This window comes from Pongo pygmaeus, chromosome 9, assembly GCF_028885625.2.
Source record: "Pongo pygmaeus isolate AG05252 chromosome 9, NHGRI_mPonPyg2-v2.0_pri, whole genome shotgun sequence".
Classification (NCBI taxonomy): domain Eukaryota; kingdom Metazoa; phylum Chordata; class Mammalia; order Primates; family Hominidae; genus Pongo; species Pongo pygmaeus.
Genome location: NC_072382.2, coordinates 13,158,004 through 13,171,456, shown reverse-complemented (window position 1 = coordinate 13,171,456; position 13,453 = coordinate 13,158,004). Strand labels below are relative to the sequence as shown.

Below are 13,453 nucleotides of genomic sequence, written 5' to 3'. Positions count from 1 at the left end.
CCTCGGCGCTGCAGGGCTGGGGATGCCCAGGGGTGGCCAAGGGGAGGTAGGGGAGCAGGAGGGCACTGGCGCGTGGAGGCGGGCGCTGCCATCCATGGGCTGAGGACACCTGTGCTTGTTTGTTACTGCTTCCCCACCCCTCTTTTTTGTTTTGAGACAGGGGTCTCACTCTGTCGCCCAGGCTGCAGTGTAGTGGCATGATGTCAGCTCACTGCGGCCTCAACATCCTGAGCTCAGGAGATACCCCAACCTCAGTCTCGGGAGTAGCTGGGACTACAGGCGCGCCCCATCATACCCGGCTAATTTTTGGTGTTATTTTATTTTTGTAGAAATGGGGTCTTGCCATGTTGCCCAGGCTGGTCTCGAACTCTTGGACTCAAGTAACCCTCCCGCCTCCCAAAATGCTGGAATTACAGGCATGAGCCACTGCACCCGGGCCCCATCCCCTTTTTTTAATTTAAATACATTCAAGTCTTTTTGAAAGTGTAGGTAGCTCCCCTAATTGCTTCGGATTTCTTTGTGATAAATATACCTGTTCCTAAAAGTTAAGCGTTCACACCAGCAAGGAATTCAAATCAGGCTGTTACTTCCAGAGCACTGGTCGTCAGTCTTCCATCAGAACCACCTGAAAGGCTTCCATCAGAACCACCCAGGAGGGTTATTCGGTGGGTCTGGTGTGGAGGCAGAGACTTACATGGCCAGTTCACAGGTGATGCTGACCGGCTGGTTGGGGAAATGCACTTAGAAAACCCTAAGTATATTTCTCTGATATGCTAATATTTTGTCTTGGTCTAAAGAGGACCAGTATCCCCAGAAGGGCAGAGGGGGCCTCTGAGTTCTCCCTGGTACCAGGGGCTCCTGCCTTTGCTTGTCAGGACATCCAGCAAGGCCCATGATGTCATCAGGCACCGGGGCTGCCTGGGCCCTCTCCACTGAGGCACCCACTGACCATATCCTGGAACCCCAACCTGGCACATGTGTGTGGGGGTGCAAGAGCATGGCTGGTGGCCCTGGCCCACGGGGGCTGCAGGCAACCCTGCCCCCACCATGTTCACACAGCACAGGAATGGAGAAGGCAGACTCTTGAAGGAATGCATCCCCTGCACCAAAATCCAGCCCATCCACTGGGGGCATGGACCTGGCCCTGGCCCCACCTTCAGCAGCCGTGAGTGGTCAGATGTGGCCATCCTAGGGGCTCCTTCCTTGGGGCCAGCCCTGGCCTGGTCTCAGCCGCTGTGTGTGAGGTGGTTGGGGGTTGTGATAGGTTAGAACCTCCACCTTCCCCAGCTGCCCCCAGAAGAGATGGGGAAGATGAAGGTGGGGCCACCCTGCCCTACTGGCCAAGTCCTCCTCGAAGGGATCACTGTGGAGGCCAGGCGGAGCTCCTCAGAATGCACCTCAGGAAAGAGGGGCTGCACACAAATGGCCAACACACACACGAAAAGGCGCTCAGCATTGCTAATCATCAGAGAGCTGCAAATGAAACCACAATGAAATACCACCTCACACTTGTTAGGAGGGCTCCTATAAAAAAAGAAAAAGGCCTGGAATCCCACCACTTTGGGAGGCCGAGGCAGGAGGATTGCTTGAGCCCTGGAGTTCAAGACCAGCCTCGGCAACATAGCAGGAACCCCGTCTTTAATTAATAAATACATAAATGAAAAAATCATGCCAGGCATGGTGGTTCACGCCTGTAATCCCAGCACTTTGGGAGGATCTCTTGAGCGTAGGGGTTCGAGACCAGCCTGGGCAACATGACGAAACCCTATTTCTACAAAAAAAAAAAAAAAAAAAAAAATACAAAAACTAGCAGGGCGTGGTGGTGCGTGCGCCTGTAGTCCCAGCTACGTAGGAGGCTGAGGTAGGATCGGTTGAGCCTGGGAAGCAGAGGTTGTAGTGCCCGACTGTACTCCAGCCTGGGCTACAGAGGGAGACCTGGTCTCAAAAAATCAAATCACACGTGTTGGCAATGATGCAGAACCCTCGTGCATTGTTGGTAAGAATGTGAAGTGCTATAGCCAACTATAGAAAAGAGTATGAAAATGCCTTTAAAATGCCTATGATTCAGCAATTCCACTTCTGGGCATATACCCAAAAGAACCGAAAGCAGAGTCTTGAGGAGATATTTGTACATCCATGTTCTTAGCAGCATTATTCACAATGGCCAGGAGGTCACTGTGAGGCAGCACAACTGTCTATCCACAGATGCTGGATAAACAAAACGTGGTCAGGCCAGGTGCGGTGGCTCACACCTGTAATCCCAGCACTTTGGGAGGCTGAGGCGGGCGGATCACCTGAGGTCAGGAGTTTGAGACCATCATGGCCAACATGGAGAAACCCTGTCTCTACTAAAAATACAAAAATCAGCCAGGCATGGTGGCGCATGCCTGTAATCCCAGCTACTCAGGAGGCTGAGGCAGGAGAATCGCTTGAACCCAGGAGGCGGAGGTTGCGGTGAGCCGAGATCGTGCCATTGCACTCCAGCCTGGAGTAATAATTAATTATAATATAATCAAATTAAAAATAAATAAAAAATAAAACGTGGTCTATGCATACAATGGAATATTATTCAGTCTTAAAAAGGAAGGAAATCCTGTCACACGCTACAACAGATGGACACTGAGGACATGAAGTGAAAGAAGCCAGTAATGAGAGGACAAATACTGCATCATCCACTTAAATGAAGGCCCTCGTGCAGTGAAATTCATAGAAAGTAGAATGGGGGTTGCCTGGGGCTGGGAGGAGGTGGAAATAGAGGGTTAATTAATGGGTACAGAGTCTCAGTTTTGTGAAATGAAAATGTTCTGGAGATGTTTCAGATCACTGTAAATGGACTTAGCACTACTGAACTATATACTTAAAAATGGTTAAGGGAGGGCCAGGCACAGTGGCTCACACCTGTAATCCCAGCACTGTGGGAGGCTGAGGCGAGCGGATCACTTGAGGTCAGGAGTTGAAGACCAGCCTGGCCAACATGGTGAAACACCGTCTCTACTAAAAAAAAAAAAAAAAAAAAAAAAAATTCACACACAAAAAATCAGCTGGGCATAGTGGCGCATGCCTGTAGATCCAGCTATTTCTGAGGCTGGGGCAGGAGAATCGCTTGAACCCGGGAGGCGGAGATTGCAGTAAGCCGAGATTGCACCACTGCACTCCAGTCTGGGTGACAGAGTGAGAATCCATCTCAAAACGAAACAAAAACAACAATAAAAAAAAGAGTTAAGGTAGTACAAGTTATGGGTTTTTTACCATAATAAAATGAAAAAGGCAAGGAGGCTGCGAAAGCCATTTAGTCCTATGTTTCCAACTCACAGATGAGGAAACTGAAGCCCAGAGAGGAGCGACTTTGCCCAGGTGCACAGCCCTGGCAGGAGTTCCATCAGGACAGTCTTGGCAGACTGGAAAGCATCCTGCAGGAGTGAAGCACACCAGTGCGCAGCTGGTCTCAGCTCAGTGCCTCCACGCTCAGAGGCCAGAGTCGTTGCTAGGTTTGAAGAGGGGACCAAAGAGGGTTAAAATGTTCACATGTGCCAGGGGTACTCAGAGAGGCCCAAGTGGGTTATCTAGAAAATCCATTTAAGAGGAACAACTCCCTCGTGGCTGACATTGGCTAACCCTCCCCAGCCACCTTTAAGCACATTGCAGGTGTCTAGGAAAGGGCATCCAGGGTGCTGGTTCATACTGTGGGCTCCAGGGCTGGCCTCATGATTCCTATCCTGGGGCCATCATTTCCTCTGTGTCACTTCTGTGTGCCTCATTCTACTCATCTGCAAAATGGGAGAATAGTCCTTTATAAGGTTGCTGTGAGGATGAAATGAATTAGATTATTTAAAGGGTTTAGAATCATGCCTGGCACAGTCAGTGCTCAGCTATTAGCTCTCGTTGGGAGATACTGAAAGTGTATGTCCATCCTCCAGGCATTTCAGTTCTCTGTTTATGACCCCACTTGGGGTCTGACAGCAGGCTATGCCATTGCAGGGGCAGGCAGCGCGGGTCTGGGGTGTGGGACCCTCTGCCTGGCCCCTGGAGTGTGGTCTGGTGTCTCCTAGGTCTTGGGTGTTGCTGGGCCAGAAGCACAGAAGCTGGGGGTAGGGTGGACAGCTCCAGGGCCCAGACCTCCAACTTCCTTTGGCCCCTAGCTGACCCAGGACTGACAGAGAGGAGAGAAAGCGACTGCCACGCAAGAGAGGCTGTGGGGATCACAGCAGCGAACACAGCCTCTCGCGCCCTTTTCTGACATCCTCCTTTGCCTGCCTGCTTTCCTCTCTTCCATCTGATGCCCTGTGCGTGTTCCTGGTATGTTTTTTGATTGCCAGTCTTCCCCCTGGACATTCTCAGCTCAAGCACAGGTGTCCCCAGCATGGGTGGAGGGCTTCCTGTGGTCCTGGCCAGTCCACAGCTAACCTGACCTACCAGCTGAGTGGCACCAAGGCCTCAGGCCAATAGGGAAGTCCCCACAAGGTGTCACCAGCCCAGTAGATACTGACCTGACTCAGAAGCTGCTGTGCTCTCCACCACCCCAGGACGGCATCTATTGGCCTGGGCCCACATCCCTACAGGTGGGGAGGGGCTCAGCCACCAAAAGACACCTTCCCAGCCCCACTCTGGGTCCTCAGAGGTCCTGGCCACCCCTACCTCTTCCAACTGTGACTGCTGCCCCTTGTTGAGAGCTCCTCTAAGACCTGGGCTGGGAAACCCAGAGCTTCCATGGTCCCCGCCTGTGCTTCCAGCAGACATCACCAATCAATCCTGCCACTGTCCCACTGAGCACCAAGCGGCCTCGATGCTTTGCCTCTGAGCTGCAGGCTTCTATGAGACTGGAGGTAGCCATTGCTGGAGGCAAGGAGACCCAGGGGAGGACCTGCCCAAGGTGCCACAGTGAGGCAGTGGGAGAGCCAGCCTTGGTGCCGTTCTTCCCGACAGCAGGCCACCAGCCACGGGGAGAGGGAGGCCTGGCTCATCCCCCAGTAACCCACAGCCCTCTGAATACTAAGGGAGGACTCAAATAGTCCTCCCCACAGCAAGTAAGTGGTGATGGCGGAGGTGGGGTGGCTTCAGGATTTGGGTTTAATCCCAAGCACGAGGGCGGGCAGGGAAAGGATTTGGTTTCATTCCTTCAGATGCCCAAGCCTTGGCCAGAGCCCCAGGGTGCAGGAGTGAGGGCGCGTGGCCACCCAGCCCGTACCAACAAAGCCTTCCTTTATTAAATAGAGATCGCGTTACATTCCATCCAAAGAAGGAAATCCGGACGTGGTGAGGGATGTGTCCAGGTGGGAGCTCCGAACCCTGGTCCCGAGTGGGCTCTGATGGGTGAGAGGGCCCAGGTCCTGCCTGCCCACCCAGGTCCCACATGCCAGGGCGCGTGTCTGCATGGCCACCCACAGCTGAAAACAGGCGTGGGCGATCTGAAGCCCTGTCTATGTCCTACTGTAGGAGAAAGTGCCCCAGTCCTTCCAGCGGTTTTGGGAGCAGGGCCTCCAGGAGCACAGGGCTGAGACGGGGTGGGAGGGAAGGTGACAAGGGAGGCCTTTATGAAGGGGGAGGAAGAAGGGGGAAAGGAAGGGAGGAAGGGGGGCAGGCGCCTTGACTCATCTTCACAAGGCTTTGGGGCAGTTCTGTGCTATGGAGGCCCTGCCAGCCCCTCCTAGTAGTCCAATAGGAAGGCCACTGGGAACAAGGCACGGGATGGCCACAAGGGGGTGCTGCTGGCCCAGGCCTTGGCAGCTGGGGCGGAGGGTACCCTGGAGATCCAGCCACCCAGAACAGTCCCTTTCTGAAGACATGCCAGCAACAAGGCACCTGCAGGCAGTTCTGGGGACTGGGGAGGGGGGTGCTGGCTGCCTCAGGTGTCCCCTCCCAAGGGCTGAGGGCCCCCGAGTATGGATCCAAGCTCCCTGGTCTTTGGTGCTTTCTTGAAATCCTCCTGGTGGTGGCAGAACCCAGTGGGGAGGAGAGGGGGGTCTTGCCGTGAAGTCCAGGGCCGTCTGTCCCTCTGTCTGTCCCAGGATGGACGTGTGGTACGGGCTCAGTGCTGCCTCCATGGCCTGTCTGTCCATCCATTCTGCATCTGGCTCAGGGCTGGCTCCAGGCCCCCGTCTCCCTGTGTGTCGGCTTGTTCTGGGGTGGGCGTTTGCTCTGTCTCAGAGCTCCCCTTCAGGCCTGGGCCATGCCCTAAGCCTCCTGGGGGAAGAAGCCGAGCTTGGCCAGTGACATCTCCTTCCGTAGCCTCATGATCTCCCAGAACATGGGCTCTGCTGCAGGCAGAGAGAGGGTGAACAGGTCGGGGATAGCTCAGGGTCACCTCGGGCAGATGGCCAGCTCCCCTCCTGTGGCTTTGGACAGAACAGCTGGCACAGCACCCTAGGGTCCCCGGCCCCCAAAACAGATGACCTCAGCGAGTGGCTGGACCTCTCTGAGGCTCCACTCTTGAGCCTTGGAAACTGCTGAGTGCCGACCACACCCGAGGGATCTGTTTGCACCACACTGATGGCCACCCCCACAGCCCGACGCAGACAAGCAGGTACACACTATCACACGCAACAGCGGTGGTCCAGACCTGGGAACTACATTAGACAAGGCACAGATGCCTCCCTGGGGTCTCACAAGGACCCTGCGCGGTGAGGCAGGGACCACAGCGGCCATTCGGGGACCTAGCAGGTGTCAACACCCAGCATGCCTTGGCCTCGGCCTTGGCCTCCAAGAGGACTTGACCCCCAGGATGGAGAGGAGACAGCTCCTTACTCAGAGGGTTGGGCCAGACTGGTTCAGGAGAAGACTCAGCAGGGAGCAAAGGTTGGTGGAGGAGCAGGGAGCCAGGCCTTGCAGAATGGGCTGTGGGGGGAGGGAGTAGAGGGAGGCCCTGTCCAGCATGGAGTGGAGTGGGAGCAAAGGCTGGAGGCGGGCGACCCTGTGTTCAGGTGACCAGGAGGAGGTGGCCACACCAGGGCCAGGGAGAGATTCACAGGGGCGGCCCCCTTGTGCAGGGCTGGGAGAGGTTTGGGGACAGGAGAAAGACCAGCCGGACGGACTCAGGTACAGAGCTCAGCACCCAGGAAGTCTGTGAACCCTTTACTAACCCACAACCCTCCCCGCTCCCCAGCCTCCTAGCTGAGTCTTGCCTCCGCTAAGGGCAGGTGGGCCCAGAGGGCGCTTCCCCGTCCAGCCCTACTCCCGTGTGCCATCCCTGCACTGGCCACCAGGGGGCGCTCACCGTCCTGCCGCACCAGGCCTTGCTGGATGTAGCGGATGTAGGTGAAGAAGTTGCACACTGCGGTGATCTGTGGGCAGAGGTGGGGACCGTGTGACCTGCCAGCCCCACGCTGGGGGTCCCCTGACAAGCGGATCTGAGTCCAGAGCAGGAGGCCCCAGGTCCCCACAGAGCCAGGCAGTGCTGCCTGACTCAGCTGGGACTGGGCTTTCAAGCAGTAATCAACAACAGCATGACTAGCCCTGCTGTAATAGCAGCAGCAGCAGCAGCCATTTCATCAAGCGCCTGCAGCGAACGGAGCAGATGCGCTTATTATTCTGTCTTACACGGGGGAAAGCGGAGCCACCTGGTGGAAGCCACTGACATCCATCACGATGATGGCGGAGCTAATGAACCAGCGTGCAGCAGAGCTGTGAGATGAACCAGGCAGGCTGTCCCGGAGTCTATGCTCGCCCTCTCACAGGCCGGCTTGCTCCAGATGCTGGAGTTTTGGGCCAGCCAGACCTCAGTCCAGTGCTACTTATAACATTGGGAAAGGAAAGGGGGTCAGAAGCCGCTCACCTGGGCTGCCCGGGGCCCCTGGGGCCTCAGGCCTGCTCCATGCCAGGCCCCGGGGACCCTGTGTTGGCTCAGACACTGCTATGAGGACTCACACCACGGAGAGGGCACTGTTGGTGCCTGGCCCAGGGCCCCTTCCCAGGCCCGGGCCCCATCTCCCAGCTGCTAAGAGTGGTGGCACTAATGGCTCAGAGGTGCCCCCCTCTGTACCCCCTCCTCCTGTAGACCTCAGCCGATGACTGACTTGTGTGGAGATAGAAAGGACAGTCCCCTTGCCTCAGGGTGGAACCAACTCTGCTAAGAGCCCGGTGGATGGGGCTGAAGCTGGGCTGCAGCTGAGGCCACATCCTGGCTGGACTCCCCCGTCCCTTCCCTCATTCTCCTGGGAGCTGTACACAATCTCCAGGTAAGGCTCTGCCTCTACGGAACCCAGCCTAAGACAGGGTAGAAGGTAGCCGGCAGCTGTGCCCGCCCACAACAGCCCCTACTGAATGTCCAACACTCCGGGGGAGGGACATCGAGTGAGAGGGGCACCCACAGGCTAGGGAGTGGAGAAGCTTTGGGGAGGGGCGGGACGGTGGTGGCCTGGCAAAGATAGGGAGGTGCGAGAGAGCAGGGCGAGGTCGGGGGACCAGCCCGTCGTGGCAGGGACACCGCTGCACAGGGAGGGTTGAGAGGCTGCGGCAGGAGGGTGAGGCAGGGCAGAGCTCAGGACAGGAGCAGGGACAGTGGATGCCCACAGAGGCTCATGAGCAGGGAGTAGCAGGGAGGGGGCTTCTCTCTCCAGGGAGTGTGCTGGGGAGAAAACACTTCTCCCTGTCGACCCCACATGTCTTGGTCTTTCAGGGCAGGGACCACATCCTAAAACTTCAGACCCTCCTCACCTCATCTCCCACCCCCAGCTTCATCCAGTGCAGCAGGACACCCAGGCCAGGGACTTAAAGTGCTAGAGGTGACTTTGTTGAGCATGGGAACATCTTATGTGGGGCCTGCTCTTGAGCCCTGGTTGGGCCTGGAAAGGGGTGATGGAGATATGTGGCCACTGAACAAGGCTCAGTGGGCACAAATCCACAGGGTAGGGGCTGCAGTGGACTCAGAGCCAGGATCCCAGGTCTCGGCTGTGTGGCCCTTTCCTTTGCCAAGGCTCAGCCTCCCTTTTGGTAAATGGGTGCTCAGCACACCGCTGGGAGGACTCACGCTTGGATGCCTTGTGGAGTCTGTCAAGGACAGTACAGTCTGCTGCCAGCAAAGGGACCATTTGTCCCCTTTAGACCTACTCCCCCGCGAGGAGCCTCTAGCAGGGCTGAGATGGTTCCTCAAGCTGTGTCACTAGAAACGTGTTTCCAAACATGTTCTCTTGTTCCCCTCAATCCTCTTAAGAGTCAACAGAGGGACAGAGGAAGAGGAATCCCTGTCCTCAATCCCCAGCTCAGTGAGAACCCCTGTCCTGGTCTGGGTCACTTGGCAGGGGAGGTTGGGAGCTGGGATTCCTAGAGGCCCATTGGCACTCACGGCCGACTTAAGGCTGGTGCACCAGACGCACCTCTGAACCTTCTCCAAAGCCTTGGCCAGCACCTGAGTCTGGGCGTCAGGAGCCCCGCACCCTAACCGGAACTCTAGCATCACTCCTGGATTAGGTGACATTGAATGACAGAGGGGGGCGATGTCATCCCATGACCACATTTCATACATAAGGCTGCGTCTCAGCCAACTGGAGAGTGGCCCTCCTCCTGATGGCTCTGAAGTCAGCTGCCCTGTGTGACAAGGCCCTGTGGCAGGGGACTGCGGGTGTCCTCTAGAAGCTGAGGGTGTCCCCTGCCAGCAGCCAGCAAGAAAACAGGGACCTCAGTCCTTCAAACACAAGGAGCTGAATGCTGCCAACAGTGTGAGTTTTGAGGAGGACCCTGACTTCCAGAAAGGAACACAGTCTGCTGACAGCTTACTGCGACCTTGCAAGCCCCTGAGCAGAGAAGCCAGTAAGTAGTGCTTAGACTCCAACATGGGGAACTGCGCTATTTTAAGCTACCAGGTTGATAGTCATTTGTTACACGGTAACAGCAAACCACTGCCCTTGGCTTGGCTGTGTGGCCCGAGTCAGTCTGTGTGCCTCTCTGAGCCTGTACCCTGCTCTGTAAATCAAGATGTAAGGATGGGCGTGGTGGCTTACACCTATAATCCCAGCACTTTGGGAGGCCGAGGCAGGCGGATCACTTGAGGCCAGGAGTTCGAGATCAGCCTGGCCAACATGGTGAAACCCCATCTCCACTAAAAATACAAAATTAGCCGGTCGTGGTGGCACATGCCTGTAATCCCAGCTACTTGGGAGGCTGAGGCAAGAGAATTGCTAAATCTGGGAGGTAGACGTTGCAGTGAACCGAGGTTGTGCCACTGCACTCCAGCCTGGGTGACAAAGACTCCGTCTCAAAAAAATAAATAAATAAAAATAAGTAAATCAAGGTGTAGTGCTATTCATACTCCCAGGCCCAGGGCCCAGCGTCCCAGCACCCAGGTGGCCCCAAAGGAGTCAAGTAACGCTTGCAAAGGCTGACTCACCCTGGCCCGGGAAGATGGCGAGATGTAGTAGTGGCTTTTGGAGTCCCCGAGCCGGATTCGGTGGCGGCAGGTGCGGGTCAGCCCGCTCAGGGCACATGTGCTGGGGAAAAGCAAAATGGGTCATGGGGGCTGGCTGGGGATCACCCCTCTCCCCCACCCCTGCATGCAGGGAAGATGCAGCAGCTGAGAGGATGCATGGGGAGGGGCAGGCCTCCCTTCCCCCACCCGGCTTCCAAAGGAACCCAGAGCCAGGCAGAGAAGGGAGCTGACCCCAGCCATCCCTGGGACAGACCTCGAACTAAGCTGAGCTCTACCCCTAGAACCCTTGTTTTGCCCCTACTGGGCAAGAGAGCTTGGTTAATCTCATGCCGGGTGTACAAAGTCCCACCCTCTGCAGGCTCTACAAATGCCTCTCCCTCCACTTCTGGGGACTCAGACCAGGCACTCCTCCCCCAACTAGGCCAGAGTTGAGGTCTGGCTGCCTCCCACTTCCCAACACCCAGCGGCTCCCCTGCTTTATCCATCCAGGCCTTCTGATCCCACTAACCCCCATGGTTCTGAGCCATGTGCCAACCAACCCCGTCTAAGAGCCTTCTCCCACGCCCTCTTCTCTCCTCCCCCAGTCCTGCGTGACGTCGCTCAGCATCTTCAGCCACCCATATGCGGCGTCTCTGCAGGCCCTGAGCAACCCCCATCTGGGCCCCACTCCCCAAACCTGCTCTTCACTGGCCATCACCTGCTCAGCTCTCTCCTCCTCACCCTCCGCTTGGTCACCAAGTCCCCAGGCCAGGGCACAGCAGCAGGGCTTTCGGCCTGTATCCCCTTGGCTCCTTCTGGCCGGCTCTCTGCCTCATCGCTCTCTTTCTTCTCCACATCAGAGCCAGGGCTCCTCCAAAAACCCACATCTAACCCATCATCTTTCTCTCTTGCTTTCCTAATTCCCAAGAAATAGGGAGAATCCCAAATAAAAGAAGGTTTAAAAAGCTCCTTGGCTGCAGGACTTGTCAGAGCATTTGTTGCCTCCTGGTTCACTGGGACTCTCTGATGGACCAGAGAGCCTCTTTTCAGGTGGCAGCTACTGATGAATTTTTTTTTTTTTTTTTTGAGACAGGGTCTCACTCTGTCACCCAGACTGGAGTGCAGTGGTGCGATCTCAGCTCACCACAACCTCCATCTCCCAGGCTCAAGCAATTCTCCTGACTCAGCCTCCCGAGCAGCTGAGATTACAGGCATGTGCCACCACACCCGGCTAACTTTTGTATCTTTAGTAGAGATGGGGTTTTCTCCATGTTGGCCAGGTTGGTCTCGAACTCCTGACCTCAAGTGATCCACCCGCCTCAACCTCCCAGGGTGCTGGGATTACAGGTGTGAGCCACTGCACCCGGCCTATTGATGACTTTTGCCGCACTGGCTGGTGGGTTAAAGCCCAAACCTGTGAAGGCTCTTTATACTCTGGCCCCAACAGCCTCTGCAGCCTCCACCCCAATTCCCTGTCCCCCCACTGCTTAGCCAGATGCCCCAATGGTGCTTCCGTTAATACTCCGGCTTCTCACACCTTTGCACATTCTGTTCCCTCTGCATGAAATCCCTTCCCTGCTTGGCAAACTTCTATTCACCCTTCAAAACCTGGCTCAAATGCTCCCTCTCCGTGATGAGCCTCCCACCAGGGCACCAGCCATCCCCAGCCAGGCTCTTGGCTGCCAAGGTGAAATCCTCCCCAGTTTCTGCCCCTTGCTCCACCTGGCTATTTTGTTCTGCTGCTCCCCTGCTTAATGCCAGGTGAGTAGCTGGAGGACAAATGCCAGGGCTACTGCGTTATTTATTGGCAGGGGCACAGCCAGCAACTGATAATCATGGTTCAAGAAGAGAAGGGGAGGGTACAGGGCAGGCCAGTCAGGAAGAGGCAGACCCCAGCTCCCGGCCTCTCTGGAAAGCATGGGGGTCCACAGGAAACCTGCCAAACTGCCTCCTTGCCCTGTGGGGGCAGCAACTGTCCCTGTCCCATGGCGCTGCTGCATCCTGATCACCCCTCGGCGCAGTGAGCACATGGCTTGCTGGGGCTTTCCCGCATGGGCAAGAAGGAGCTAAGACCCTCAGCTTACTTGGTGCTGCTGCAGTCAACCTCGGCCACCTTCACTGCGGGCAGCGTCTGCGAAGCCACCGGCTCAATGGTGAGCGTGTTGTCCTCCACGGCGGCCCGTACCAGCACCGAGAGCTATGGCAGACCAGGGCGGCAGGCAGGGTGGTAAGGGGCTGGGCCCTGGCGGAGGGGTGTGTCCCCCAGCTGGCCCCGCCTCCGCCATGCCTCACCTCCTGCATTGTGAAGTCCAGGCAGGGGCCCACGTCCTCCCGGTACACCCTTTCCAGGAAGGGGCAGGTCTTGTCCAGGGTGGGGGATTCCCTCCAGGCCCGGAACTCTGCAAACAGGACTGTGTCCACCTGTGGGGGAGGGCAAGCGGGGGTGGCGGCAGTCAGGGTACTAGGGCCAGCACAGAAGATGCGGGCTGAGCTGAAGGGGAGCGAGGGAGGACGTGGGGCAGGCCCAGCAAGCCAGCAGGTCGATTCCCAGCAGCCGTGCAGGGAAGCCAAGTCCAGCAGCAGCAGAGCTCCCTTCTGCCCTTTGCACCAAATAATTTAGAACTAAAAGTTTTGTTTCCAGGCCGGTGTTAAGTTTCTCGGCGCTATCAGATTTTAGAGTGGAGTGCAGGGCTTTGTCCTGAAGACCCTCACTGCCTCCTTGAGGAGGAAAAGTCAAAGAGCAACTGGCAGGAGGCCACAGGTACCAGCAGGTACACAAGCACACACAGGCATGTGCACACAGGAGGGGACACACACAGGCTGCCCTGTCGCCTCGGAGGCGACCGCTGGCCTGCTCCAGGCCACGTGCACAGTGAGGGAGGCTGTGAGGGGGCAAAGTGGGAGGCCCCTCTTTGGAGCCATTTACCTGTCGGGAAAAGGAGGGAGAGGGAGTGGAGGCGGGGGCTGGGGGCTCCCCAGGTGGGAGCGGCCAGGCCGGCTCGTAGGTGAGGTGAACCGCCTTGCTGGGGACCACGCAGAGGAGCAGGGAGAGCAGCGGGGCCAGCCCGGGCTGGGCCGGATGGACAGACAGACGGACAGACAGACAGACAGGTAGAC

General features: G+C 56.9%; 1 protein-coding gene across 24 annotated transcripts in view; it reads right to left on the bottom strand.

The window, feature by feature from the left end:
• Positions 1 to 5,182: 5,182 nt before the first annotated feature.
• RAB3IL1 (RAB3A interacting protein like 1) overlaps positions 5,183 to 13,453 on the bottom strand; it is a 49,031-nt gene continuing 40,760 nt past the window's right edge. For 6 of the 24 annotated variants that reach the window (XM_054438235.1, XM_054438244.1, XM_054438233.1 and 3 more), the window contains 5 exons: positions 12,629 to 12,757; positions 12,421 to 12,533; positions 10,319 to 10,418; positions 7,211 to 7,277; positions 5,183 to 6,254 (listed from right to left, as the gene is read on the bottom strand). In XM_054438235.1, the coding sequence (XP_054294210.1) occupies positions 6,172 to 6,254; positions 7,211 to 7,277; positions 10,319 to 10,418; positions 12,421 to 12,533; positions 12,629 to 12,757 (492 nt within the window). In that variant the 3' untranslated portion in view covers positions 5,183 to 6,171. Of the gene's footprint in view, positions 6,255 to 7,118; positions 7,278 to 10,318; positions 10,419 to 12,420; positions 12,534 to 12,628; positions 12,758 to 13,262; positions 13,407 to 13,453 lie in introns of all 24 variants that reach the window. The other 18 variants (XM_054438237.1, XM_054438245.1, XM_054438234.1 and 15 more) reach the window with 6 other exon arrangements.